At 41.2% G+C, this 26,334-nt stretch overlaps 1 protein-coding gene across 4 annotated transcripts in view; it reads left to right on the forward strand.

The window, feature by feature from the left end:
* Positions 1–26,334, forward strand: part of ano5b (anoctamin 5b) — a 98,111-nt gene that overhangs the window by 8,967 nt on the left and 62,810 nt on the right. For 2 of the 4 annotated variants that reach the window (XM_060911438.1, XM_060911439.1), the window contains exon 2: positions 25,321–25,365. The exons of 1 other annotated variant lie outside the window; for it this stretch is intronic. In XM_060911438.1, the coding sequence (XP_060767421.1) occupies positions 25,321–25,365 (45 nt within the window). Of the gene's footprint in view, positions 1–8,525; positions 8,548–25,320; positions 25,366–26,334 lie in introns of those variants that run through there. One more of the 4 variants, XM_060911441.1, reaches the window with a different exon arrangement.

The raw sequence follows: 26,334 nt of genomic DNA on the forward strand, positions 1-26,334 counted from the left end.
CATGAACTGAATCTCAAGAGAAGGTGGGTCATGCAGCAAGACAACGACCCTAAGCACACAAGTCTCTCATCGGTTAAAGAAGAATAAAGTTAATGTTTTGGAATGCCCAAGTCAATGTCCTGACCTTAATCCAATGGAAATGTTGTGGAAGGACCTGAAGCGAGCAGTTCATGTGAGGAAACCCAGCAACATCCCAGAGTTGAAGCTGTTCTGTATGGAGGAATGGGCTAAAATTCCTCCAAGCCGGTGTGCAGGACTGATCAACAGTTACCGGAAACGTTTAGTTGCAGTTATTGCTGTGCAAGGGGGTCACACCAGATAACTGAAAGCAAAGGTTCGCATACTTTTGCCACTCACATATATGTAATATTGGATCATTTTCCTCAATAAATAAATGACCAAGTATAATATTTTTGTCTCATTTGTTTAACTGGGTTCTCTTTATTACCTCCGCCAAGGAGGTTATGTTTTCTGTAGTGTTGGTTTGTTTGTTTGTTGGTTTGTCTGTTAGCAACATTACGGAAAAACTTATGAACGGATTGCTCTGAAATTTTTTCCAGACGTGTGACTGGACACAAGTAACAATCCATTAAATTTTGGCGGTGATCCGGATCACCTTCTGGATCCTGGATTTTTTTAAAAGGATTCTTGGCGGAGGTCTGCGCTTTCCGAGTGCTTTTCTAGTCTACTTTTAGGACTTGTGTGAAAATCTGATGATGTTTTAGGTCATATATGCAGAAATATAGGAAATTCTAAAGGGTTCACGAACTTTCAAGCACTACCGTACATTGTGAACAAACAAACGGAGGCGGAAACAACCTCCTCCAACAAAGTTGGCGGAAGTAATGACTGCTTGTCAAGTGATATCTTGAATATTGTCAAAGATCTATCGTTTCCTTTGAAAAGATTACGATAAACCAAATACAAGATTATTAAGGCTATTTTTAGATACATTTGACTATTTTTAAGCTTTATTTTCTTGTTCTATTGGCAGGTTATTTTGTAAATGTTAAGTGTTCATTTTAGAAAGAAGCAAAATTATTTGTCAGTCGAATAAGAAAATGTAAAGCTTAAAATAGTCTTAATAGCCTTAATACTCTTATTTGGTTTATTACAGTGTTATAATAGGAAATGGCAAATTGATGTTTCCGCTTGCTAAGATGTCTTTTTTTTTTTTTTTTTTTTTTGTGTGTGTGTGTGGTTGGTTTTGTTTTTTGCAATGCAAGGAATTGGGAGTCATCTGGATTCAGCGTAAATGCCTAAATATCATAGAATGGTTTCTGAATTAGATCATAAACAAACCTTCATTTATTTGCAGCACATGTACAGCGGAATTGCGCGGAAAACTCACTTGTGTTATATCTATTACTCATAAACACTGGACACAGGTAGCCAGTGATGGGAATAACGGCGTTAGAAATAAACAGCGTTACTTTTTTTAGTAACGAGTAATCTAACTAATTACTTTTTACATCGTTATAACGCCGTTCCCGTTACTTACAATAAAATACTATGCGTTACTTTATTAAAGCTGTTCTCATCTGGCACGCTGCTCGTTCAGCCTTTCTTTACTCTGCTTTCGTGTGGGGCGGGGAGACGCGAGACAACGGCACAGTAAGCCAATCAGAGTAGATTTTAACAGCATACGTAGGTAGGCCACGCCTACTGCACTGCGCACTCTTTCAATGAGAGGACCCAGCGATGGCGAGCGGTCAGCCCAGCACTGTGCTTTCACATTGGAAATACAGCCATTACTTTTCATTACTTGAAATAAAAGGCAAAAATGTGTACGTGCAATGCACATTATGTCGAGGAACAAAGCGTTTGTCCTCGTCAGTGGCCAGTAATTAGTAACATAATTTTAATAACTACAAAAATATATTAAATTTGATAGATGTCTTATCTCACATTGTCCCACAAAAATATTAATATAGTGGAGATAACGTTACTAATTGGTTCTGTTAAGTGTCCATTTCAGTCATTAAACACATTTAACATTCACTTTTATTATGATTACACTAATTGAATTTGATTTTTTTTTTTTTTTGGAGGGGGAACAAAATGTAACGGAATAATTACTTTCCCTAGTAATTAGTTACTTTTATCACAAAGTAACTCCGTTACTAACTCAGTTACTTTTTGGGAAAAGTAACTAGTAACTAAATTACTTTTTGAAAGTAACGTGCCCAACACTGCAGGTAGCATAACTGAACTCCATGTCTTCAGACTCGGTAGGCTGCTCTATTGATCCACTACAGGAGATGTAATTCAATTCTGATTTGACTTGATCAAATTATCCTAATCCTGATGGGAACCAAGCCTGAATAACCAGAGACAGAGCAGGCAGCTGAGGTCATATTCCATTCTGAGCAATGTGACTGTGCTGATGTTAACATCTGTAAACTGACCTCTTTTATGGCATTTTCATTCGTTTGGGCATGTGACTGTGACCAAAGTCAACTCTAAAATGTTCTGACATTAAAATTAACAGCAACCTGAAATCTTGTTCTTGGCAGGCACTGATGGTATACGGAGTTTGAGCCATGAAACTCTGGATTGGATCATATTTAATGTAGTTTTATTTATACCAAATCAGATTGATCAGAAGCTATTTGATTTTTTTTACTTTTTTTTTAACAGCAGCTCTGAAAGTAGTGCCAGCTGTAGTTCAAACGATAGGTTTATATTAATATGCTTGTTCTAATAAAATATTGTTTCTAGAGTTACAGCTCAGTAACAGAGACTTGTATAACCCCACGTAGTCCGAATCTAACGAACATTTAAAAATGTTATTCAATAAAGAAAGAACGTACTTGCTGATATTTTTGTTCATTTATCATCTATGGAAAGAGTCTCCAGTGTCAGTGATTTTTAAACAGTTAAGTTTTCCACAATAGGGAAGTCTTCTGGACAGAGAATGTTGTGCTTTCTGGTTTCTTGGCAACATGAGTGAAAAGAAGAGGCTGATAAGGGTACAAGTGTTTATAGCATCTATAATCTACATGACAACAGGACCTAATTTGTCTCATGGACATTCCATCACATTAAATGTAAATATACAAGGCTGAAAAGCATCATATGTCATTAAATAAATAAAATTCTAATTGATTAAATTGTTGTAGGACAGTTATACACTTTGGATAACTCCACTTCGCACCAGGCTTCAACACCCCACCCAATTATGGATTACTTTCCTATAACATTACACTCCATTGTGTTTTATTTTTTATAGTGCAGCCCTATACTTAAGAGAATGCATCGATCTGGTTTTTCATGGCTTGACCATCCGTATGCACATGTATCACCACAGGGAACCCAATCATAAATGCAAGACGACGTATCTCAAACACTTGCCCACCAGACAACAGAATTTGTATCTTTATTTACAGTACATCAGCTAGATGGGTTTTTATCCAGCGTTTTATTTTTAATTTGCTTTTTAAAAAATAACATGGGATTATTTACCAACACATATTTTACAAAAAATATTCTTGACAGTTTCATATAAAACTAGTTAAAACGGTTTTATTAGTCCACTAGCTTGTTGGACAGTTGACAGTTTGTCATGTAAGGGTGATGGACAGATGTACGGTAAGTGCAGGAAGAGGTTTATTGAAAGCACACTAACAAACCGATCCAAAATGGAGACAAAGGCAGAGTCGAAAAACAGGCAGTGGTTGAGTGAGGCACAGACAGGATATCAGAGGTAATACAATACTCCCAGTCCAAAAGCACAAACGGGGTCAAAACCAGAAAAGTGATACAAAATACAAGGCTTGGTAACATCAGATGCAGGATACAGAGCATATACTTCACAAAATCTGTGTGTTACTGAGAGTCCTCCTATGTATGTGCTGTGATTGCACTCTAATCAGGAACAGGTGCATGGTAATTAGCCCTAATGGCATTATGCGTGCGGACATGAAAGATGTAACCAGACAACTGTCTGCCATATCAAGTTTGACATTCAGTCGTAACTATATCTATACTACTAAAGGAAGGTTGTCTGTCTCTCTGTCTGTTCACCTATGCAAATTGATACACATACTCCGTACTTTGAACATGGATTGGTGACACCCCAGAGGGGCCCAAGACAACATTTTCAATTTTCCAAAACGTGGGCTTAGTGCTAATCCAACACACTATTAATTTCCCATAGACTGCATGCTCACGCTAACACACTGCACACAGCCTCTGCGGCGAATCCCTTCCCCGACTCGCCTGAGACTTTCGATTGTACAGGATCTACAGCACTCGAGTAGACTGCCCAATTCCAAGCAGATGTATGACCAAACCCTAGGATCAACACAGCCCCTGTGAAGGGCACCATTCAGAGGAAATCAGGTTCATGGGCAATAACTGCTAGTAGTAATGATGTAAAGTGAAAGCGCTGGTTCACTGCTGTCCACCAGCAGAGTCACACCATAATAAATGTGAAGTTGTTTCTGGCACATGGCATGTGGTGTCAAAAAAGGAATAAATATGTATTCGTAACAGCAATGCATATCTCGTTATTGGTGTCACTGTCACAAGACAGTGCACCAATTTACTGACATGAAGTAAACTACACTACACAATTTGTTGGTTGATATGCTATATTATATCTTTTTTCGCGGTCCGGTTTCCATTAAATCCTGTGCTCTGATTGGCTGGTGAGGGGTCCGTATCCTACGATATGGACCCCAGTTACGGACCCCAGTTATGGACCTCTGGCGACTCGCTCGTTCACAACAACAACAAACATAGTAGCATTTTTTGTCAACATTTATCTTTTTTTAATAAGATTTATTTATAAGATTATCAAAAATCTTATAAATTTTTGCCAGTATTTCTCAGGAGAATAGCATTAATTTTACATCATGGATAGCGATAACGACAGTCTTCATGGTGAAAGCGAGTTTTACTACCCTGAGGAAGAAGAAATAAAAGAAAACATTTCAGGAGAAAGCTAAAAACCTGTAACTGTTGCTAACGCCAAGCAAAAACATGGCTGAATTCTGAATGACTCAGTTTTGTATAAATAGGGGACTACATAGGCGGCAAAATGTAGTTTTTTTTTTTTTTTTTTTTCCTGCCATGGAAGTGCACTTGTATACCAAGGAGGAAGCAATTTGCATTACAGCCGTGAATGAGGATTCAAAATGGTGGCTCGGCTCGGTTTTCCCTTTCGGGCGCTCTCATTTTCTGTTAGAATTTGGTAAAGAAAAAAATAAATATATTATTTACTAGCTTAAGGTCGGTCCATATGGTGAAATACCGTGACCTCGGCCTTGAATACTGACTTCGGCCCAGAGGGCCTCGCTCAGTACTTTTCAAGACCTCGGTCACGGTATTTCACGATACGGACCTCCCAGCTGGTAAATAACCATATATAAGTATTCTATTATTCTATTCAAGTTGAGTTTGTACCCTTGCAAATATTTTGCTTGTCTACTCATCAGGAGCTCTGTTTTTAGGCAGTGCCTAAATATCTATACTATGTTTTGGTCTGAGGGCGGCACGGTGGTGTAGTGGTTAGCGCTGTCGCCTCACGGCAAGAAGTTCCGGGTTTGAGCCCCGTGGCCGGCGAGGGCCTTTCTGTGCGGAGTTTGCATGTTCTCCCCGTGTCCGCGTGGGTTTCCTCCGGGTGCTCTGGTTTCCCCCACAGTCCAAAGACATGCAGGTTAGGTTAACTGGTGACTCTAAATTGACCGTAGGTGTGAATGTGAGTGTGAATGGTTGTCTGTGTCAGCCTTGTGATGACCTGGCGACTTGTCCAGGGTGTACCCCGCCTTTTGCCCGTAGTCAGCTGGGATAGGCTCCAGCTTGCCTGCGACCCTGTAGAACAGGATAAAGCAGCTAGAGATAATGAGATGAGATGAGATGTTTTGGTCTGATCTAGTAACCTTTTTATGCAGTGTGTGTAAGCTTAAAGAAAATAGACTCCATTAGTGTGAGAATGGCAGTATCATACTCTGATAATTTTTTTTTTTCCCCTTCTGGACACTCTTGTATAATTCAGTCCACAGCTTCACCATGGTGTGACTTCCACTCCGATTAAACGTGCGAGTCTGACACCCTTCTACTCAAATCTTTCTGTGTGAGTCATGGCCAGTACCTTTTCCACTGTATGCAGTGAGATATTTTTAGGCCTTCAGATCCTTCAACATAATCAAATAAAAGACGGCCTGAACAGAGCCAGGCCAAGACTTCCAACACAAACTGATTGTATAAAGTCAATGATTGAAGTGATTGCTCATCTCATTATCTCTAGCCACTTTATCCTTCTACAGGGTTGCAGGCAAGCTGGAGCCTATCCCAGCTGACTACGGGCGAAAGGCGGGGTACACCCTGGACAAGTTGCCAGGTCATCACAGGGCTGACACATAGACACAGACAACCATTCACACTCACATTCACACCTACGGTCAATTTAGAGTCACCAGTTAACCTAACCTGCATGTCTTTGGACTGTGGGGGAAACCGGAGCACCCGGAGGAAACCCACGCGGACAACATGCAAACTCCACACAGAAAGGCCCTCGCCGGCCCCGGGGCTCGAACCCAGGACCTTCTTGCTGTGAGGCGACAGCGCTAACCACTACACCACCGTGCCGCCCCTGAAGTGATTGCTGTCTACTGTAAAGGCCAATTTATGCTGACAACGCAGGCGTCGCAGATGGCGTCTGCGTAGCCCCCCCCCTTTGCAGACTCTCTGCGCGCACCTCCCAAAAATTGTGACCACCGCAGAAGCCTCGCAGACAAGAGGGCTCTGATATTTTGAGGGCTCTCCTCTGATATTTTACTGTCTTTCACTGATGACTAAAATTCAGTTGTTCACCGTGTAGTTGTTAAATTGTCAAATGTAATCCTTTTGTCCAAACCCACATGTGAACTCCATGGAGCTGAGATGAGTCAGAGAACCTGTTGTTCCAGGCCTCTGTGACAGGTTGATTCATGTTTTGTTAAACAAGCTGCGTTTAGGTGAAGGAAAACCTCAGGCAATTCCCAAATTTGTACTGTCCTTTTCAGCAGTGCTGCAGGAATATTAAAGATTCATAATAAATTGCAAATGAAGACACATTTTACTGCATGCATTTGAATTAAACTAAATCTGTATTTAAAATATTTCGATTACGTTCATTATGTCTTATATTAAATATAGTTAGTGTGGTTTTTTTTATTTTATTTTATTTTTTTTATCAGACATCTAGTTTTTGGGTTTGTTTACCTGACATGTTTCGACGTACGACTGTCGTCTTCCTCAGAGTGTCACCGGATGTTAATTGGTGACGCATCTTTTATCAGCTGATGTTTCTGAAGGCGTGGCCTTCCTGTCTGGATTAACAGGTCGGACTATCAGCCATCATGTGCGGCTTTTTCATGGAAGATCTGGAACAGAAAGCACTCACTACAATACCAGCAGAATACAGGCCAACACTCTGGAAACGTTACATGGATGACATACTAGAAAAAGTGAAGAGGGGACACACTCAACAACTCACCGACCATCTCAACACCATAGACAATACCGGCAATATAAAATTCACACATGAAGAAGAAACGGAGCAGTCAATAGCATTTTTGGACTTAAAAATACATCACACAGAAGATGGGGACATCAAAATAAAAGTACACAGAAAACCCACACACACCGACCAATATTTAAACTGGACTTCCGAACACCCCATAATGCACAAAATATCAGTAGTCAGAACATTACATGAACGCACAGCAATAATTACAGATCCGCAGGACAAAGAACAGGAAGAACAACATATACAACACGCACTGAAGGCATGTCAATATCCACAATGGGCAATATCAAAAGGGGCGGAACAGGTTAAGAACAACAAAACACAGAAGAAAGAGAAAAAACAAACCAACAAACAAGAACACAGGGGAGTAGTGACATTACCATACATTAGGGGAATAACTGAACGCATTCAAAGAGCAATGAGGAAACACAACATTAACACACCTGTCAAACCACACACAACACTCCGTCAGATCCTGGTTCATCCCAAAGACAGAATACATCCGGACAACAGATGCAACACCATATATGAGATTCCATGTCAATTATGCAATAAAACTTACATTGGGGAGACAGGAAGGAGTTTCAACACAAGAAAAAATGAACATAAGAAAGAGTGCGAAAAGGAGACAGCTACAAGACAAACCCGAACAATAAAAGAAAAGGCACAACAGGAAAATTATAAGTCAGCTATAACAGATCACTGCAAAAGGGAAAATCATATTATGGACTGGGGGAATGCCAGAGTCATCCGCACAGAAGATAACAAACATCAGCGCTGGATCAGGGAGGCCATAGAGATCCGTAAGCGAAGCCCGAGGACCATCAACCGGGATGAGGGAGCATACATGCTCTCCCACACCTGGAGTGCCATCTTGCAGGAGACGAACAGACAGTAGAAGGCGTGACCGACCTGTCAATCCAGACAGGAAGGCCACGCCTTCAGAAACATCAGCTGATAAAAGATGCGTCACCAATTAACATCCAGTGACACTCTGAGGAAGACGACAGTCGTACGTCGAAACATGTCAGGTAAACAAACCCAAAAACTAGATGTCTGATTAAAAAAAAAAAAAAAAAAACTAACTGTATTAAAATAATTGAATTAAATGAACTGCCTCGATCCTGAGCTCTGGTTGCTGCTCGAGTTTGTGTATTTCTTCCAGCTTCTCCGATTTCCTCCCGCCTCCCTAAAACATACCAGACGGTGGCTTTGATTTAAATTCCAGTATGTTTGCCTGGTGCTGCTCAGTTTAACCCCAGAAACGCCATCTTCAGGAAAGTTAAGAGAGCACAATTTATACCACACTTCAAAAAATATGGTGAGGGTGTGTGTTTTGGACCCCATGTGACCACCACATTGTTGAAAAAAATGCAGGAGACTGTACGGAGCATAACATGGACCCATATTTCAGTGAATACCTTGCAAGTGAGCAAAAACAAAGGGGTTTTTCTCAGCAGTATGACGGAGTAGACTGATCCAATTCTGATCTCCCAGGTTCATGAGAAATGCTGTGCGGTTGGCGGCAATCAATCGAAACCAGACAAACTTGACTAGCTTAAACAGGATTCAGGCAGTGAACACAGTGAAGTGGCGCACGAGGATTTTCATGAAGTGTTTAATGAAGTGACTGAGTGTGGGGTCATTTGTTTCCTTCCTTTACTTGTCCATTATCTAATCAGGACAGACCAGATGGAGACCATGAAGTGTTCACATTCATTAACGTCTCACTGTGTGTGTGTAAATGAGTATCCTTTCCAGGGCTTGACATTTTAACTTCTTTTTAATTCACTTGTCCAATCGGACAAGCGGCAAGATTTTTCACTTGTCCCGACCATAACCTTTTTATTACCATTTTACTTAGTTCAATGAAAGGAAAGTGATGATTAACAAAGTTTATCAAAATGCAAGTATAGTTCTGATGATCATTATGCTGTCATTATTTTAAATTTTTCAATAAAGCTCAAACTTTAACTGTAACAGTCAACAGAAACTATCCAGTGCTCCATTCTGGTGTATGTGTTGTCTTAACCTATTACCTGATCTGCAGTTTTAAGAGTAAAGCCTCGGTCACAACCGGCTGTACGTGCTCCTACGGCCGGTCTACGTGCAAAAAACGCATGGAGGGCGCGCGTGTGACGTGCTGATTTTCGAGCCGTAGACTGGCCGCAGACCGGCCGCAGAGGTTCTTTGTCATGTCAAACAAACTCTACGGGCGCTTATGTTTTTTTCAGGTTGCAAGACAAACTTGCAGCCAACGTGCATCTTTCTCCACGAACAAAAAAACCGCAGCGATTTGGGGAAACGCCAAAAAAATCGTACGTCCGGTTGTGACCTAGGCTTTAGACTCACCCAAATTCAAAACTTCTAGAGGAAATAAAGTTAAATCTTGATTAATCCAGTAAAACTAGAAGTATAAATTCATTTAAAGACATTAAACCAAAAGAAAACAAGTTGGGCATGATAAGGGTGATAGAATCATGTTATGAATGAAAACAAACCGTGAGTGAGTTCGGCACTGTCGTAAAATTCCCGCGAAATGTTTTATGACGTTTGTGATGGTTAATGTGTACCATACAAAAGAAAAATACAATGGATGTCTGAATGAAATGAAGATTCACTACAGATATTTATTTTAGGTGGCACGGTGGTGTAGTGGTTAGCGCTGTCGCCTCACAGCAAGAAGGTCCGGGTTCGAGCCCCGTGGCCGGCGAGGGCCTTTCTGTGCGGAGTTTGCAGGTTCTCCCCGTGTCCACGTAGGTTTCCTTCGGGTGCTCCGGTTTCCCCCACAGTCCAAAGACATGCAGGTTAGGTTAACTGGTGACTCTAAATTGACCGTAGGTGTGAGTGTGAATGGTTGTCTGTGTCTGTGTCAGCCCTGTGATGACCTGGCGACTTGTCCAGGGTGTACCCCGCCTTTCGCCCGTAGTCAGCTGGGATAGGCTCCAGCTTGCCTGCGACCCTGTAGAAGGATAAAGCGGCTACAGATAATGAGATGAGATTTATTTTATTGAGGTATTTGATCACCGTTTCTCCGATTTCGATGAATTCAGAGTCTAATAATCTATAATTGGATACTACGATGTGGTTATTTTTACACATGGACCTGTTGTACTCGGTTTCCCTGGAATTTCGTAAACAATAACACGTCCGGATCACTGAGGGGACTGAACTAGTTTTGTTGGAACTTTTTATTGATGTAACTCTGGAATAATTACGATAAAAATGGTGATTTTCAACAATCCCTCAATGATGTGGTCCCTAAAAGATTTAAAAGCATATGGTATCATTACTGTATTGTCTGGGGCAGTTATATGTAATACTTTTGAGTAATTTTCTGTAGTCAGTAAACCAGATTAGATCAGCCTATGTGTAAAATATGTGGACTACTTGTACTATTTATGTAAACTGTTTACTACTATTATTCAACTCACATTTTTTTATATTCTATTGCAAATCTTCAAGGAGTTTGTCCATATCATGTAGCTTTAGCAGCAAGCCAGCAAGTATAAATAATATGCACATGAACATATGACACTGTTTAACTCACCTCAGCATGTCTTTTACAGTCGTTTACCCCACCATGGGCAATGCTAAAGTCACTGTTAAACAGTACAGCATGCAACACCGTCATTATTATTATTTTTTTAACCCCTATTAGGCAAGGGTATACTTTCGTGTAGTCTGAGGAGGAGTGGGTTTTGTTTTTTGGGGCACTCTGCCATGATGCTCCTGGATACACTGGACTCCTGATGGGCTCTCGGCCCAGGAGAGAAGACATAAAGCCCGCCCACAGAGAACACTGATTGGTCTACTTAGCAAGACTGAGCAATTAGGATGCAAGCTCTCTTTCTCGCGCGTGTGCTCTTGTTCGCTCTAGATTCCGGGATATTGTAGCGGGCGTCAGGGAGCCGCTATGTGAGAGACTCCCGGAACTTCCAGGACAGTTGGGAGTAATTCATCTTGTCCTGTCGGACAAGCAGATGTGGATTTGACTTGTCCGGACCAAATGATCACTTGTCCCGTCCAGTCGGACAAGCATTAATGTCGAGCCCTGCTTTCAGCCTTCAAGAGGAAGGCTTAGGGTAATTAGTATTAGTAAATACTGGACTGATAACATTTTTGCTACCCTTCAGTTCTCCGTAGTATGTTGTAATACGAGTATTGTACTGTATCAATGAATCTCACACTCGCTACTAAAATGGGTATGAGATGTTAATGTTCTTCGCGTTAAATTGAAACGAAGCTAATTATATATTCTGAAGTTTGCATTAAATAAGACTGAAAATCAAATATCATCAAGCGTAGTCATGTAGTCCCAATAAAACCATCCAGGACAAACAGCAGGCGTCTTAGGTCTGTTTATTCTGGTGTGTGCCTTTGAGATTATAGCAAACACATAAGGGACTAGGCGAGGAAGAGGGCCAGGATTGCCATGGCAACAAGACTCGGTAATTGAGTTTTCTGTTTTATAGTTTTGATGCTCTTTCTCATAGCCAGCTGGAAAGTAGGAAGGTTAGACATAAGGGTTGTATAAAAATAAATGTGTTTTTGAGAATGAATTTATTGAACAGACCAGATTTATTAATGGAGGTAGATACTTTATTCATCCCTAAGGAAATTAGTGCATGATAAATAACAACAGCACAGGAAACCTGTTGAAGATCATTCATCTCCAGTAACCACTTTATCCTGTTCAGCTTCACAGTGCATCTAGAACACTGGGTGGAAGGTGAGAATTGAGGTTTTTCACCCACGTGACCAAGTCATGTGATGCTGCCATTTTGGACGTCACGGCTCGAATCAGTTTGAATGCGAGGAAGGCGACAAACGAAAAACATAAAAGAAAAAGGAGCGAGATGCAGAAAACACCTTCACTATCCAGCGACGTAGGGCATTTACAGGGCGAGCAGAGGGAGAGGTATTTGCAAAAATTGAGGTTAGCAGGCTTAGAGAACGACGTTTACCTGCTTCCACCAGGATTGTTCACTGACGTACGGAAGTACACGAAGCCCTCGTCTTTACCTGACTTCGGCCCACATGATCTGTATACCTATGTCGTTAAAAACCCATCGCCATACACAGGTATTGATCTGAAAGCGTACAAGAGTTTGGATGCCTACAAATATTTTGTGTCAGGCTGGGTAACATGCCTACATCAGTGGGTCGTCCCTGGAGCCGGTGGTCGCCATCTTATTACAGCTAAGGTTTGTTCACATTTTCATTTACTTTCGGTCCTCAGGATAAACAAAATGTTATTAAATGTCATTGAAATAACTTCTTAGTCTGTTGAGACATGGCCCGTTATAAATTTGCTGTTACCAGGCAATGACCAAGAACTGTATTATTAGGGTCGGTGTCTGTGTTGTAGCAGTGCACTAGCAGCTAGCTGTTAGCACTAGCTAATGTCAACAACAGTGGCTAGTATGTTACTGTAGCAATGTTTACGTTCAGTCATTTGGATGACTGTTAAAACCTTTCAGTCTCAAGTTTTTCCTTTACTGTATTTACTAGTTTACTGTAATTATGATCCGGCAGCTATTTACACCGGATCCAGTGTAAATAGCTGCCGGAGCCGACGTCCGAGCTTGCCGGAGCTAGCGCGCGCTCGGGCAGGCTGGGAGCTAGCGCGCTCGGGCAGGCTGGGAGCTAGCACGCTCGGGCAGGCTGGGACGTCAGCTCCGGCAGCTATTTACAGTGGATCCGGTGTAAATAGCTGCCGGATCATAATTACAGTAAACTAGTAAATACAGTAAAGGAAAAACTTGAGACTGAAAGGTTTTAACAGTCATCCAAATGACTGAACGTAAACATTGCTACAGTAACATACTAGCTACTGTTGTTGACATTAGCTAGCTTGACCTTCAAAATGGCGGACACCGGGGCGTCACGTGACCCTGTGACGTCAGGTGAAAAACCTCAATAGGCCTTGGATGGGATGTATGTTCAGTGCAGGGCACCACACACACACACACACACACACACTTTGACACTCATTAACGCCTCGGGATAATTTATCTTAGCCAGTCCAATTATTGAAATATTTTTCGAAGCCTGTAACTGAGACCAAGCACAAAATAGAACCTGGGGAAACTAGAACTGTGAGGTTGCAGCGCTACCCACTATGCTATTGTGGGCAGTACGGTGGTGTAGTGGTTAGCACTGTTGCCTCACAGCAAGAAGGTTCTGGGTTCGAGCCCAGCAGCCGGCGAGGGCCTTTCTGTGTGGAGTTTGCATGTTCTCCCTGTGTCTGTGTGGGTTTCCTCCGGGTGCTCCGGTTTCCCCCACAGTCCAAAGACATGCAGTTAGGTTAATGTGCGGTGGCCTTGGGCTGAAGTGCCCTTGAGCAAGGTACCTAACCCGGGCGCCGTAGTGTGGCGCCCACTGCTCTGGGTGAGTGTGCGTGTGTTCACTGCTTCAGATAGGTTAAACGCAGAGTATGAATTTCACTGTGCTTGAAGTATGCATGTGACAGGTTTTTTTCTTCTTCTATTGCGCTGCTCATTAAAATGCTGTTATGTGTTATTCAGCCGCCAGTATCACCCCCACCCTTGGTCCCTTGTCTGCATATTTGCACAGTGAGGTTAAAAACCTTGGTGTTTTTATGGATAATACTTTAAGTTTTAACAAGCGGGTGGCAAACGTGGTGAGAGGTAGTTTTTATCATTTGAGAAACATTGCAAAGCTAAAACCAATATTAGCTCCAAAAGACCTAGAAATAGTTATTCATGCTTTTTATTACTTCTAGGTTAGACTACTGCAATGCACTTTATCTGGGCTCGCCTCATTCCACCCTCACACGCTTACAGATGGTCCAAAACGCTGCAGCTAGGCTCCTTACTGGTACAAAGAAAAGGCAACACATCACTCCCATCCTAGCACAGCGACACTGGTTACCTGTGAGGTATAGAATTGATTTTAAAGTATTGTTTGTTTTTAAAGCCTTAAATGGTCTGTCCCCTCAGTACATTTCTGATCTCCTCACACCTTGTTCTGCTCCCATATCCCTCAGGTCTTCTTCACAACTTCTTTTTTCAGTGCCCCGCACACGCCTAAAAACCAAAGGTGACAGAGCCTTCTCTGTTGCTGCCCCTAAGCTCTGGAACAGTCTTCCTATATATGTCAGATCCTCTCCCACCATTAATTGTTTTAAATCCAGTTTAAAGACGCATTTTTTTTCTCCCTTGCTTTTGGCACAATCTGAGGTAGTAATTTCTATTTTCATTTTTTAATTTTGATTTTATTTTCAATTTTAATTGGTGACGTCAAGTCTACCCTTTTTAATTATTTTAATTACTTTTATAAATGTTGTTTGTTTATCTTTTATATTTTACATATTTATGCCATTTTTCTACACTTTCTTGCTAGCTAGGGCGGGTCCGTGTACTTTTTCGTTCATTCATTATTCTATTTTGGAATGAAAGATGAAATTTAAAAAAGGGTGCAGCTTGGTGTTTTATTTAAAACAATACAAGCAGAAATGGCTCTATTTTGTTTTCGAAATGTATTGCCATCATCAAATAGTAGTATTAGAAAAGTGGACAACAATTCTGATCGTTTTCTTATTTTGTAATATTCATTTATTCCTTTATTGAATTTCATTTGACTGATCCTATATTTCACCTGGAAGTAAATTATACCGCCTGGCTCGCGCTCACTCATGTCTCACTTACAACACATGATGACGACGATACCATAGATTAGACCTGGGCATTCTACGGCCCGCAGGCCACATCCGGCCCGTTGTGTGTCCCTGTCCGGCCCACGAGGCCAATTATAAATTACAAAATAAATGGGGAAACCCCCATATTCCAAGTGCAATATAATGGTGCGACTTTTATTTTGAAAGCGCTACGTTCATGTTTACGTTCGAACGTGCGAGCTGTGAGCTGTGCGTGAACGTCAACTGCAACAAGTGAGGATAGCCAGCACGTCGTCAGTCAGGCATGTCAGCTAAATTGTGTGTATATATAATAAATAAATGTAAATAATAAATTGCACTGATTCAATGACTGGTTTTGTTTTCTTCTTTATATGTAGCCTACACCACAATTCCACATAGCCTATGAATAAATATAATATTAATAATGTATTAACATGAATATATATTAAGTAAGGTGGATTCAGGTAAATTGGGCCATCAGGTAAACTGGGCCACTTACGCACTGAGCTTTTCATCTCTTCCAATTTTACTGACCAATCACCACAAATGTATTTAACTTGTTGCAACATTACTACTTTATTTGCTTTGTCATTTGGAGGCCATAATATTTCTGTGATGAATGAATGAATGAATGAATGAATCTTTATTGTCCACAAGTGTGGAAACTTGTCTTCAGTTTCACCACATAAACACATATGACTCCATTTCATGTAAAAATAGTAAGGAATACTACTCTAATAAATAGATGATTAAATTAAGTGTAAAAATTTTAAAATGTAAAAATAGTAAGGAATACTACTCCAATAAATAAATGATTAAATAAATAAAACAAGACTCATCTTGGTTTGCAAAAGTTGCCTGTGTGTTGGATACAATTCCCACTTTGTTTATCATATTAACTGCATTGGGAACAAACGATTTCTTGTATAGGTTTTTAATGGCATTTGGTCCTCTAAAACGCCTCCCTGAGGGTAAGGGGATGGGGCTGGTGTACCCCTAAAAGGCAGGGGGGGTCTTTCCAAGTTTGCAAAAAAAAGTGGCCCAATTTACCTGAATTCACCCTATATTAAAAAGGTGCGCCTTACATCTGGTCAATAAAATTACAACCTAAATTTATCGTGGCCCTCTGACATAATTTTGGTTTCTCATGTGGCCCACCCCTGCCATAGATCGACCTCCAGCGAGTTCATGGATCATGGATGCTATGCAGTACATGCTCTTCAAAGGCCCTAAACGGGTGAATCTACGTGAAGAAGACATGTCAACACACAAAACCTCCGTACACTCATAACAGAACAGCCATGTCCTGCGCCAATGTCTTTGAGGTGCTGTGAAATATCTGCATGCGTAGCATGCCTTCGCAACATTTCGCAAATTAAGTCGGAATATGCCTCCAAAGACGCCATGTCATGCGGATGAGAATAAACAAACCATAACGCTCCCAACCCGCCCACAAGCTTAGGCTTCCAGGTCACCCAAAACCTAAGTTCTAAATAAACTAAAACGCAATTCAGAACGGCATTTTTCAAAATTGCTTTTTCCCTTTTTCTGCTGTTCAATGACTCCTTTTCAATAACTAAAAATACATCAAAACATGGCTCTGGATTCCATTTCACAAGTCATACACAAGTGTAAAAATTCATAAACGAGTCCTTTTTCATTTCTCATGTGACTTCCAAAATAGAATAATGAATGAACGAAAAAGTACACAGACCCCCCTTGGGTTTTAATCTAGTCCAATTTCGCTATTTATTCTGTTTCCTTGTAAACGTTGCTCCAAATCTTGTGTTATGTTGTGAAGCATTTTGGGGCCAACTTTGTTGTATTTAAATGTGCTATATAAATAAAATGACTTGACTTGACATGTGTCTGGCGACATCATCTTTAACTTTTGTCCCAGCCTTTGTTGGCAGACCTACTGGGGAAAAAAAAAAAGATTATCTTCACCAAAGATCTTGTTGCTAAATGATTCCAAGTAATGCAGATATCCGTGTCTGTAATGACCTGCTATAGACGCCTGTAAGCTTTTTGGAGGATGGATGAAATTGTCAGCTTAGTTTTACCCACTTATTTTACAGCACTGTGAACGCATTGGCACATCTTGTAGAACACCAGCCAACCCAGAACCTCAGATATGTCAATCACACAGGATCAGAAACCAAAAATAGCGCTTTGACTGAGCGAACTGTCTGTTTACTGACAGTACCCCAAAACCACACACGCACCAATATGCTTCCTTACTACAGTCATAGAAATAGAAATGCTCCTTATCAAACACTCACAAACAACTCTCTTTTGGGCCTGTTTCACAAACACAGGAAGCTGAACAAAGTCAGCACAGGGGTCTAAACAAAGCCATGGATGGAGTGAACACATCATTTTAGCTCATCAATTCATATTTACACAGCGTTTTTTTTTTTTTCTTCTTGTGAAATAACATCTGCATGTGACCGATGAAGGAAATGTAATCTGAAGATAAAGCTCTTTAAATGAAGAAAGTGTTTTTATATTGTAATTCTAAACAATTTTCTGAAAAAAAACCTCATATTTCAAATGCTTTTGGTTTAAGTGAAGAAAAGTTAAACCAAGCTGTACACCCGCCCTGTTCATCCTTTTTTAAGTGTTGTATTTAGATCATAGCCTGAAATGTGGTCTTATCAGACTACGTTTTCTTATCAAATGTCTTCTCAAACCCAAACTAACCAAGGAGGCCTGGTTTGAAACAGAATTGCCCTCTGTTCCTTGATGAGACTGGAATGAATGAGACTGTTCTTGAATTTCAGTCTCTAAACCCTGGAGCAGAGCCAGTTTTCGGTTTGCTCTTCAGCTTCCTGTAGCATCTCTGGGAACGGAACAAAAACAAAGTGCGGTCTTTTTAGTACATCCTCGTTAGTTTTCAAGAAACCATTTTTCATGTGTTTACCAGAGGTGGACAAAGTACCCAGCTGCATTACTTAAGTCAAAGTACAGATCCCGCTGGTCAAATGTTACTCCGATACAAGTGAAAGTTGTCCAGTCAAATTTTTACTTACAGTGGTGCTTGAAAGCTTACGAACCGTTTAGAATTTTCTATATTTCTGCATAAATATGACCTAAAACATCATCAGATTTCCACACAAGTCCTAAAAGTACCGTAGATAAAGAGAACCCAGTTAAACAAATGAGACAAAAATATTGGTCATTTATTTAGTGAGTAAAATGATCCAATATTACATATCTGTGAGTGGCAAAAGTATGTGAACCTCTAGGATTAACAGATAATTTGAAGGTGAAATTAGAGTCAGGTGTTTTCAATCAATGGGATGACAATCAGGTGTGAGTGGGCACCCTGTTTTATTTAAAGAACAGGGATCTATCAAAGTCTGATCTTCACAACACATGTTTGTGGAAGTGTATCATGGCACAAACAAAGGAGATTTCTGAGGACCTCAGAAAAAGCGTGGTTGATGTTCATCAGGCTGGAAAAGGTTACAAAACCATCTCTAAAGAGTTTGGACTCCACCAATCCACAGTCAGACAGATTGTGTACAAATGGAGGAAATTCAAGACCATTGTTACCCACCCCAGGAGTGGTTGACCAACAAAGATCACTCCAAGAGCAAGCCGTGTAATAGTCAGCGAGGTCACAAAGGACCCCAGGGTAACTTTTAAGCAACTGAAGGCCTCTCTCACATTGGCTAATGTTCATGAGTCCACCATCAGGAGAACACTGAACAACAATGGTGTGCATGGCAGGGTTGCAAGGAGAAAGCCACTGCTCTCCAAAAAGAACATTGTTGCTCGTCTGCAGTTTGCTAAAGATCAAATGGACAAGCCAGAAGGCTATTGGAAAAATGTTTCGTGGACGGATGAGACCAAAATAGAACTTTTTGGTTTAAATGAGAAGCGTTATGTTTGGAGAAAGGGAAAACACTGCATTCCAGCATAAGAACCTTATCCCATCTGTGAAACGTGGTGGTAGTATTATGGTTTGGGCCTGTTTTGCTGCATCTGGGCCAGGACGGCTTGCCGTCATTGATGGAACAATGAATTCTGAATTATACCAGCAAATTCTAAAGGAAAATGTCAGGACATCTGTCCCTGAACTGAGGTGATGTTTTACATTAGACTGTATCCGTATCGTTTTCATTGCAGATGCACTGTCCGTGCACATTAAAACGCCGGAAAACGACTCCACAGGCGGAACAGTTTGAATCCGCCAGGGCCCACGTATTCAACCCAGTACGTATCTGATCCGGTGCTGTGTAAACATTGAGGAACGAGGATACGCAGTGCTGAGCTCTAGCTGACGTCGTCATTGGACAACGTCACTGTGACATCCACCTTCCTGATTCACTGGCGTTGGTCATGCCACGTTGGTCATGTGATTGAGCGATACAGGAAGTGTGTTGAGAAAGTCATTAAGTGAATGAGCAATACAGGAAGTGTGTTGGTTACCGTAGCACTAAATAGTCTTGTTGTAATCGCAAAAAACGGCCGTTCTGCGAGGTGAAGAGTGTACTGAACACTGTTAGATCCTTCTAGCATAAACACGAAGGCCATACACGGTGTAAAAAAGGCGTCATTGTAGTACCAGTACCGCCGATAACAGACTGGCATCCTTCATTTTTTACAACGACATCCTTCCGCTTGCAAGTGGTGAGTGACTTGCGCATGCCCGATATGCACTGGGATCATGTGACGTGCCGTCTAATTAGTCATGTGATTAGCGTATCCATGTATTGGCGTTGCTGTGTGCACGGGGAACGGTTTTGTTGCGGGCACAGAAATTTTGTGTGTGTACGCGAATCGTTTTAAAAACGTTAATCTGATGATCCGCTGATTCGAAATAATGTAAACAGGGCCTGAATATCAAGAGAAGGTGGGTCATGCAGCAAAACAACGACCCTAAGTGCACAAGTCGTTCTACCAAAGAAAGGTTAAAGAAGAATAAAGTGAATGTTTTGGAATGGCCAAGTCAAAGTCCTGACCTTAATCCAATCGAAATGTTGTGGAAGGACCTGAAGCGAGCAGTTCATGTGAGGAAACCCACCAACATCCCAGAGTTGAAGCTGTTCTGTACCGAGGAACGGGCTAAAATTCCTCCAAGCCGGTGTGCAGGACTGATCAACAGTTACCGGAAACGTTTAGTTGCAGTTATTGCTGCACAAGGGGGTCACGCCAGATACTGAAAGCAAAGGTTCACATACTTTTGCCACTCTCAGATGTGTAATATTGGATCATTTTCAATAAATAAATGGCCAAGTATAATATTTTTGTCTCATTTGTTTAACTGGGTTCTCTTTATCTAGTTTTAGGACTTGTGTGAAAATCTGATGATGTTTTAGGTCATATTTATGCAGAAATTTAGAAAAATTCTAAAGGGTTCACAAACTTTCAAGCACCACTGTAAGTTAAAGTACTGACGTACTTGCTTTTAAAAATGCTTAAGTATTAAAAGTACATTTTCTGTTAGTGCATTGTTGTATTATTGCCACAACGCTTACAAAACCTAATGCAACCGACTGGATTTACAAAACGAACGCATGCTGTGCCATCATGGTGGTTTAACATTAAGCTAGCTAGTCAGTGAAACTCTACCTGACATGCTAGCAAACTCTCTTCAAACTCAAAATCATATTGGGTGGCTAACGTTACTAGAAACTAAAGATTTCTGTATTCTGTTTATTTGGCAAGATTACGCTAAAACATTTCTGAACGGACTTCAGATAAGTTAACGTTATTCATGTTAGCGTAACTCTGTTTTTACATGCTAACTACTGGTAATAGTGTCCAAGTTAAGTAGCTATGTGTAAATATTAGCTGTGGACAAGATGATGGCAACTTGGCGGGCAAATCCATAGAAGGTCATTTGACCAACCAGACTTCATAGCTATTGCAATGTTATCGCTAGCTCTAAAAGCACAGACAAATTCATTGCAAGCTTTCTCTTGGAATAAAAGTGAACTTGATTTTATCCAGTCTATGGACGCGACCCTAGCGATTTACTGATCGGCTGTCTCAGTGTCGCCTGTGGGGAAAAAAAAAAAAGCAATCATGTTTTAGAAAAGAAAAAAACATCCACTTTCAAAGCTGCTTCATAGTAATGAGGTCATTGATAGAAATGTAGTGGAGTGAAACGTACGATATTTGTCTTTCACAATGTAGTGAAGTTAAAGTCATAAGTTTCCGGAAAAAATAATACTCAAGTACAGTACAGATACTCAAAGTGTACTTCGTTACTGTCTACCTCTTTTACCAGAGTTTATCTATGAATTTCAGGACCGCCTTGTTATCAGCATCAGGGTGGGTCTGGACATTAGTGTAGATAGATATGCAATGCAATTAACAGTTATTCCACAAAATCGAGTCGTACATGAGCTGATGGCCAGCGAGGCGCATGGCACCAAGTTGGCTATAAGCCATGTATGATGAGTAAGTGAAATAACTCTTTATTCTATCCACATTCACTGGATTTTGAGAAACGGAGCATTTTTATTCTTATTTTTTGCAAATTCAATAAACAAAAACTTAACACAAAACATCCAACAAAATCGTTTCTGTTTAGAATGTAATTAAACCAGTGAAATGATGGTAACAATTTGTGGAAAATGCTATCATTATAATAATAATTCTTGAAAAAGAAACATTCTTACCATCAAATACTTTCATTCCATATTTTGTTGCTTTTTTGGGGGGGGGGTTGTTTTCAGGTAGAGTTTTTATTTCGTCCTCGGTTGGTTCAGCAAAACACTCCGCCATTTTGTTTTTCTCTACTCACTGTAAGCTGATAGCCTAGGACTAGAGTAGCCAATCAGAGTGCACGATTGCTCGTATCCAGTGAATGTGGCTCTCATCTCATTATCTCTAGCCGCTTTATCCTGTTCTACAGGGTCGCAGGCAAGCTGGAGCCTATCCCAGCTGACTACGGGCGAAAGGCGGGGTACACCCTGGACAAGTTGCCAGGTCATCACAGGGCTGACACATAGACACAGACAACCATTCACACTCACATTCACACCTACGGTCAATTTAGAGTCACCAGTTAACCTAACCTGCATGTCTTTGGACTGTGGGGGAAACCGGAGCACCCGGAGGAAACCCATGCGGACACGAGGAGAACATGCAAACCCCACACAGAAAGGCCCTTGCCGGCCACGGGGCTCGAACCCGGACCTTCTTGCTGTGAGGCGACAGCGCTAACCACTACACCACCGTGCCGCCAGTGAATGTGGATAAAAATAATCTTTATTAGGTTCCCAAAATGTCTTCATACCTAATTTAAGAAGACGAACAGCTTTATTCATCACACGTACACTTGTGAAATTCCTCTCTGCATTTAACCCATCTGAAGCCGTGAACACACACGTGAGCAATGAGCACACGCACATAACCCAGAGCAGTGGGCAGCTATGCTACAGCGCCCAGGGAGCAGTTGGGGGTTAGGTGCCTCGTTCAAGGGCACTTCAGCCCAACCTCAGGCCATGGCTACCCCTTGTTAAAGGGCATATTCTGGACCAATTTCGTTTTTTTTTTTAATATGAAAGAATGTCCCTTTACATACTCATCCAGAAGGGTAATTTTGCACAAGGCCATCTGTCTACAGCAGAAAAAAATAAAATAACAAAACGTGCCTGGAAAAATCCCAAGGGAGTCTGGAGCCAGATTCGTGACGTTATCTGCGGAAGCGCCAGCAGGCTGCGTGAGCTTTGCACGGTTTCAGTGCACAGCCTGTGTAGACCAAGCGCTCCCATTTCTCTCTCATTGTCCGGTCTTTTGGGAAATGATGAGTACTAATCCCATCAAGATTGGTGTTGCTACACCCTCCTACGATACATCTGTTAACCATTTTAATAATTACGCGATAACGAAGAAATTTGCAGAAAACCGCCAGGTCGTTTTCTCATAAACAAACCAGCGCTGACGTAGGATTCAGAGGGAGGCGTCCCACAGATGACGTCACGAAAATCAATGTTTCCCGGGAAATCCAAATGCCAAGTTTTTTCAGAGGCGGACCAATTCACCTCAAATGGCTTGATTTCAACTGAATTTTTCTGATGTTGCGCAAAGTAAAAAAAAAATTGCAGAGAATGCAGAATGTTACAGATATTTGACCAAAGTTTAATATAAAATGGGAGAATTACATTGATCTTGCTCCTGAATTTACCCGTGATATGCTCCAGGGAAACTGGAGGACATGGGGAGAACATGCAAACTCCACACAGAAAGGCTCCCATCTGCCACTGGGTTCTAACTCGGAACCTTCTTGCTGTGAGGTGACCATGGTGTAGGTAACCACTACACCACCGTGCTGCCAGGTGCTTATAAAAATAACTCTGATTACGAATAATAAATATTCAATGGAAAGGTATAGAAAGGAGTTATCAAAACATAATAAGCGTACTATTATTATCAAACTTATCAGAACTAGGTGTGCAGCCACGTCTCAAAATAATGCAACTTTAAGTTATGTTTAAAAATGGATACTGATAGAGACTTGCAAATGGCCTCAGGGAGTGAATTCCAGACAGAGACTCCCCTGTAAAGAAAAGAGTTTCGTGCTTTGGCAGTGCAACACTTGGGGCTATTTAGATTGTTACTATTCCTAGTATTCTGTTGATGTATACTGGAGCATTTCCTGAGCAAGCTAGTAAAATAATTAGGGGCAAGATTATCCATGCATGTAATTTTGTAAATTTTTGACTGCTTGATGGTTGTTCGTCAGTTTGGTAAGCAGGACTGAAATATTTGTACAGCTGTAAGAATATATACGTATAATGAAGGGAATGCAGCAGTGGAATATGGCATATTTGCATACAATCTATGGACTCTTTAATAGAGCACTTTATAAGTCCTGACTCTGGGCTCTTTAAAGGAACAGTCCACCGTACTTCCATAATGAAATATGCTCTTATCTGAATTGAGACGAGCTGCTCCGTACCTCTCCGAGCTTTGCGCGACCTCCCAGTCAGTCAGACGCAGTCAGACGCGCTGTCACTCCTGTTAGTAACGTAGCTAGGCTCAGTATGGCCAATGGTATTTTTTGGGGGTGTAGTTAGATGCGACCAAACTCTTCCACGTTTTTCCTGTTTACATAGGTTTATATGACCAGTGATATGAAACAAGTTCAGTTACACAAATTAAAACGTAGCGATTTTCTATACTATGGAAAGTCCGCACTATAATGAGAGGCGTACTAACACCTTCTGCGTGCTTCGGCAGCGCATTGATATCTGAGCTCCGTATCAATGCGCTGCCGAAGCGCGCAGAAGGTGTTAGTACGCCTGTCATTATAGTGCGGTCTTTCCATAGCATAGAAAATCGCTACGTTTCAATTTGTGTAACTGAACTTGTTTCATATCACTGGTCATATAAACCTATGTAAACAGGAAAAACGCGGAAGAGTTTGGTCGCATCTAACTACACCCCCAAAAAATACCATTGGCCATGCTGAGCCTAGCTACATTGCTAACAGGAGTGACAGCGCATCTGACTGCGTCTGACTGACTGGGAGGTCGCGCAAAGCTCGGAGAGGTACGGAGCAGCTCGTCTCAATTCAGATAAGAGCATATTTCATTATGGAAGTACGGTGGACTGTTCCTTTAAGCCATTAATGGAAAGCGATGACATTTTTATTCTACGTTTTCCATCACAGCTCTATCGTAGTGTGTTAAAATGTCATAACAACCGGAATTTACAGTTTTAATGGTATTAGAAACGAGCCACTGATTTATGAACAAATCAAACTACAAGGTGATATTATTTAAATATTTGCACAATTCTTTAATAATTCATTGGGAACCCTAATTGATTGGCTTTTCACTTGACACTGTGATACGAGTATAATGTTCTGTAACCAGGTATAACAGGTGTCCTTTTTTCCCAGCACTCATCACCTGCAATATTATCACCAGGTCTAATGTAAATAACACCCACGCCAAGAACGGCTGTTACCTGCTGGCCAGCGCTCTCATATTACTAAGTTGCATTTCATAAGGGCTTATGCTACAGAGATGTAGAATATCCTTCATTTTAAGGTTTTTTTCCATAGCTCTCCTTCTTTTACAATGTTTTTATATTGCTGTTTTCTCTATCCACCAAAATATGTCTTTGCTTTTCTTTTGTTCCTCTGCCCTGACTTCTTGGTGTCACCCTGGTTAAGATGGCTTTGCAGTATTGACAGGTTACAGGAAGACCTTTCTCGCAGGTATGGACGGAGTGCGTCTCCATGTCTCCGTGTGACGTCCGTCTGTCCTCCGACCGCTTTGTTTTACTGTGTACTGACATCTGCTTCAAGTAGAGGCCTGGGATTAGGGCCATTATTAAAAAATGTTCTGTTTCCGGTCCACCGGCCGGGTGAGTGCCGTTTGTGCGGTTGAAATTTTTTTTTAACGCTGGTTTTTTGACATTTTTTTCGGGTTCGTAAATCTAAAATCGAACTTGACGTTTACGCATTCCCAGGGCTTTCCACTAAGGCTCATACTAGCCAGCCATGACAAATAAGTAGCCAGCTGGGGGGGGAGTAAACACAAAATAAACTCCTGTGCACGCAGTTCCCAGGATTAAATGTATTTTCCACAGGCCATTTATTTATTCACTTTACTCAAATACAAAGTAAAATGGCAGTAAATCTTTCTTTTCTTGCGTATTGCATCATGAGGCATTCCTGGCTTGTAAATCTCTTATTTTCAGTGCATGACACATTCACGCAACTGAGCATGCTATGAATTAACAACGAGAACGGTCTGCAGTGGTGGCTACACAATTACACACTCAGCGAACATTTCTCCATTTGTGCATGAAAATACACTCCAACGATTCAGTTTGGTTTCATTTACAACCAACGGTGTCTTTTGATGCCAGCACGTAATTGAACGAGAGAAGACTGGTTTACCGGAGACAAAATAAGCGTTATCTCTGCTTCTGTTCCCTCCGACACACTACTGCCTCCGCTGAGTGCGCGCGCACACTGCATGTCGGGGCCGCGGATGAGTTACTCTCCCCTGATCAATGAAGTCGGCGGGGAATTTGTGGTTATTATCGGTACAAACAGCGCAAATCACAACTTTAAATGAGTGCGGTTCAGTTTGACATTATTGTCAGTCCATTAGATAAACATTTCATTTTATTAAAATCGAAACTTAATATTTAGAGCCTGTGGGCTACAAAAATAAGT

The sequence above is a fragment of the Neoarius graeffei genome, chromosome 27 (assembly GCF_027579695.1).
Source record: "Neoarius graeffei isolate fNeoGra1 chromosome 27, fNeoGra1.pri, whole genome shotgun sequence".
NCBI lineage: Eukaryota > Metazoa > Chordata > Actinopteri > Siluriformes > Ariidae > Neoarius > Neoarius graeffei.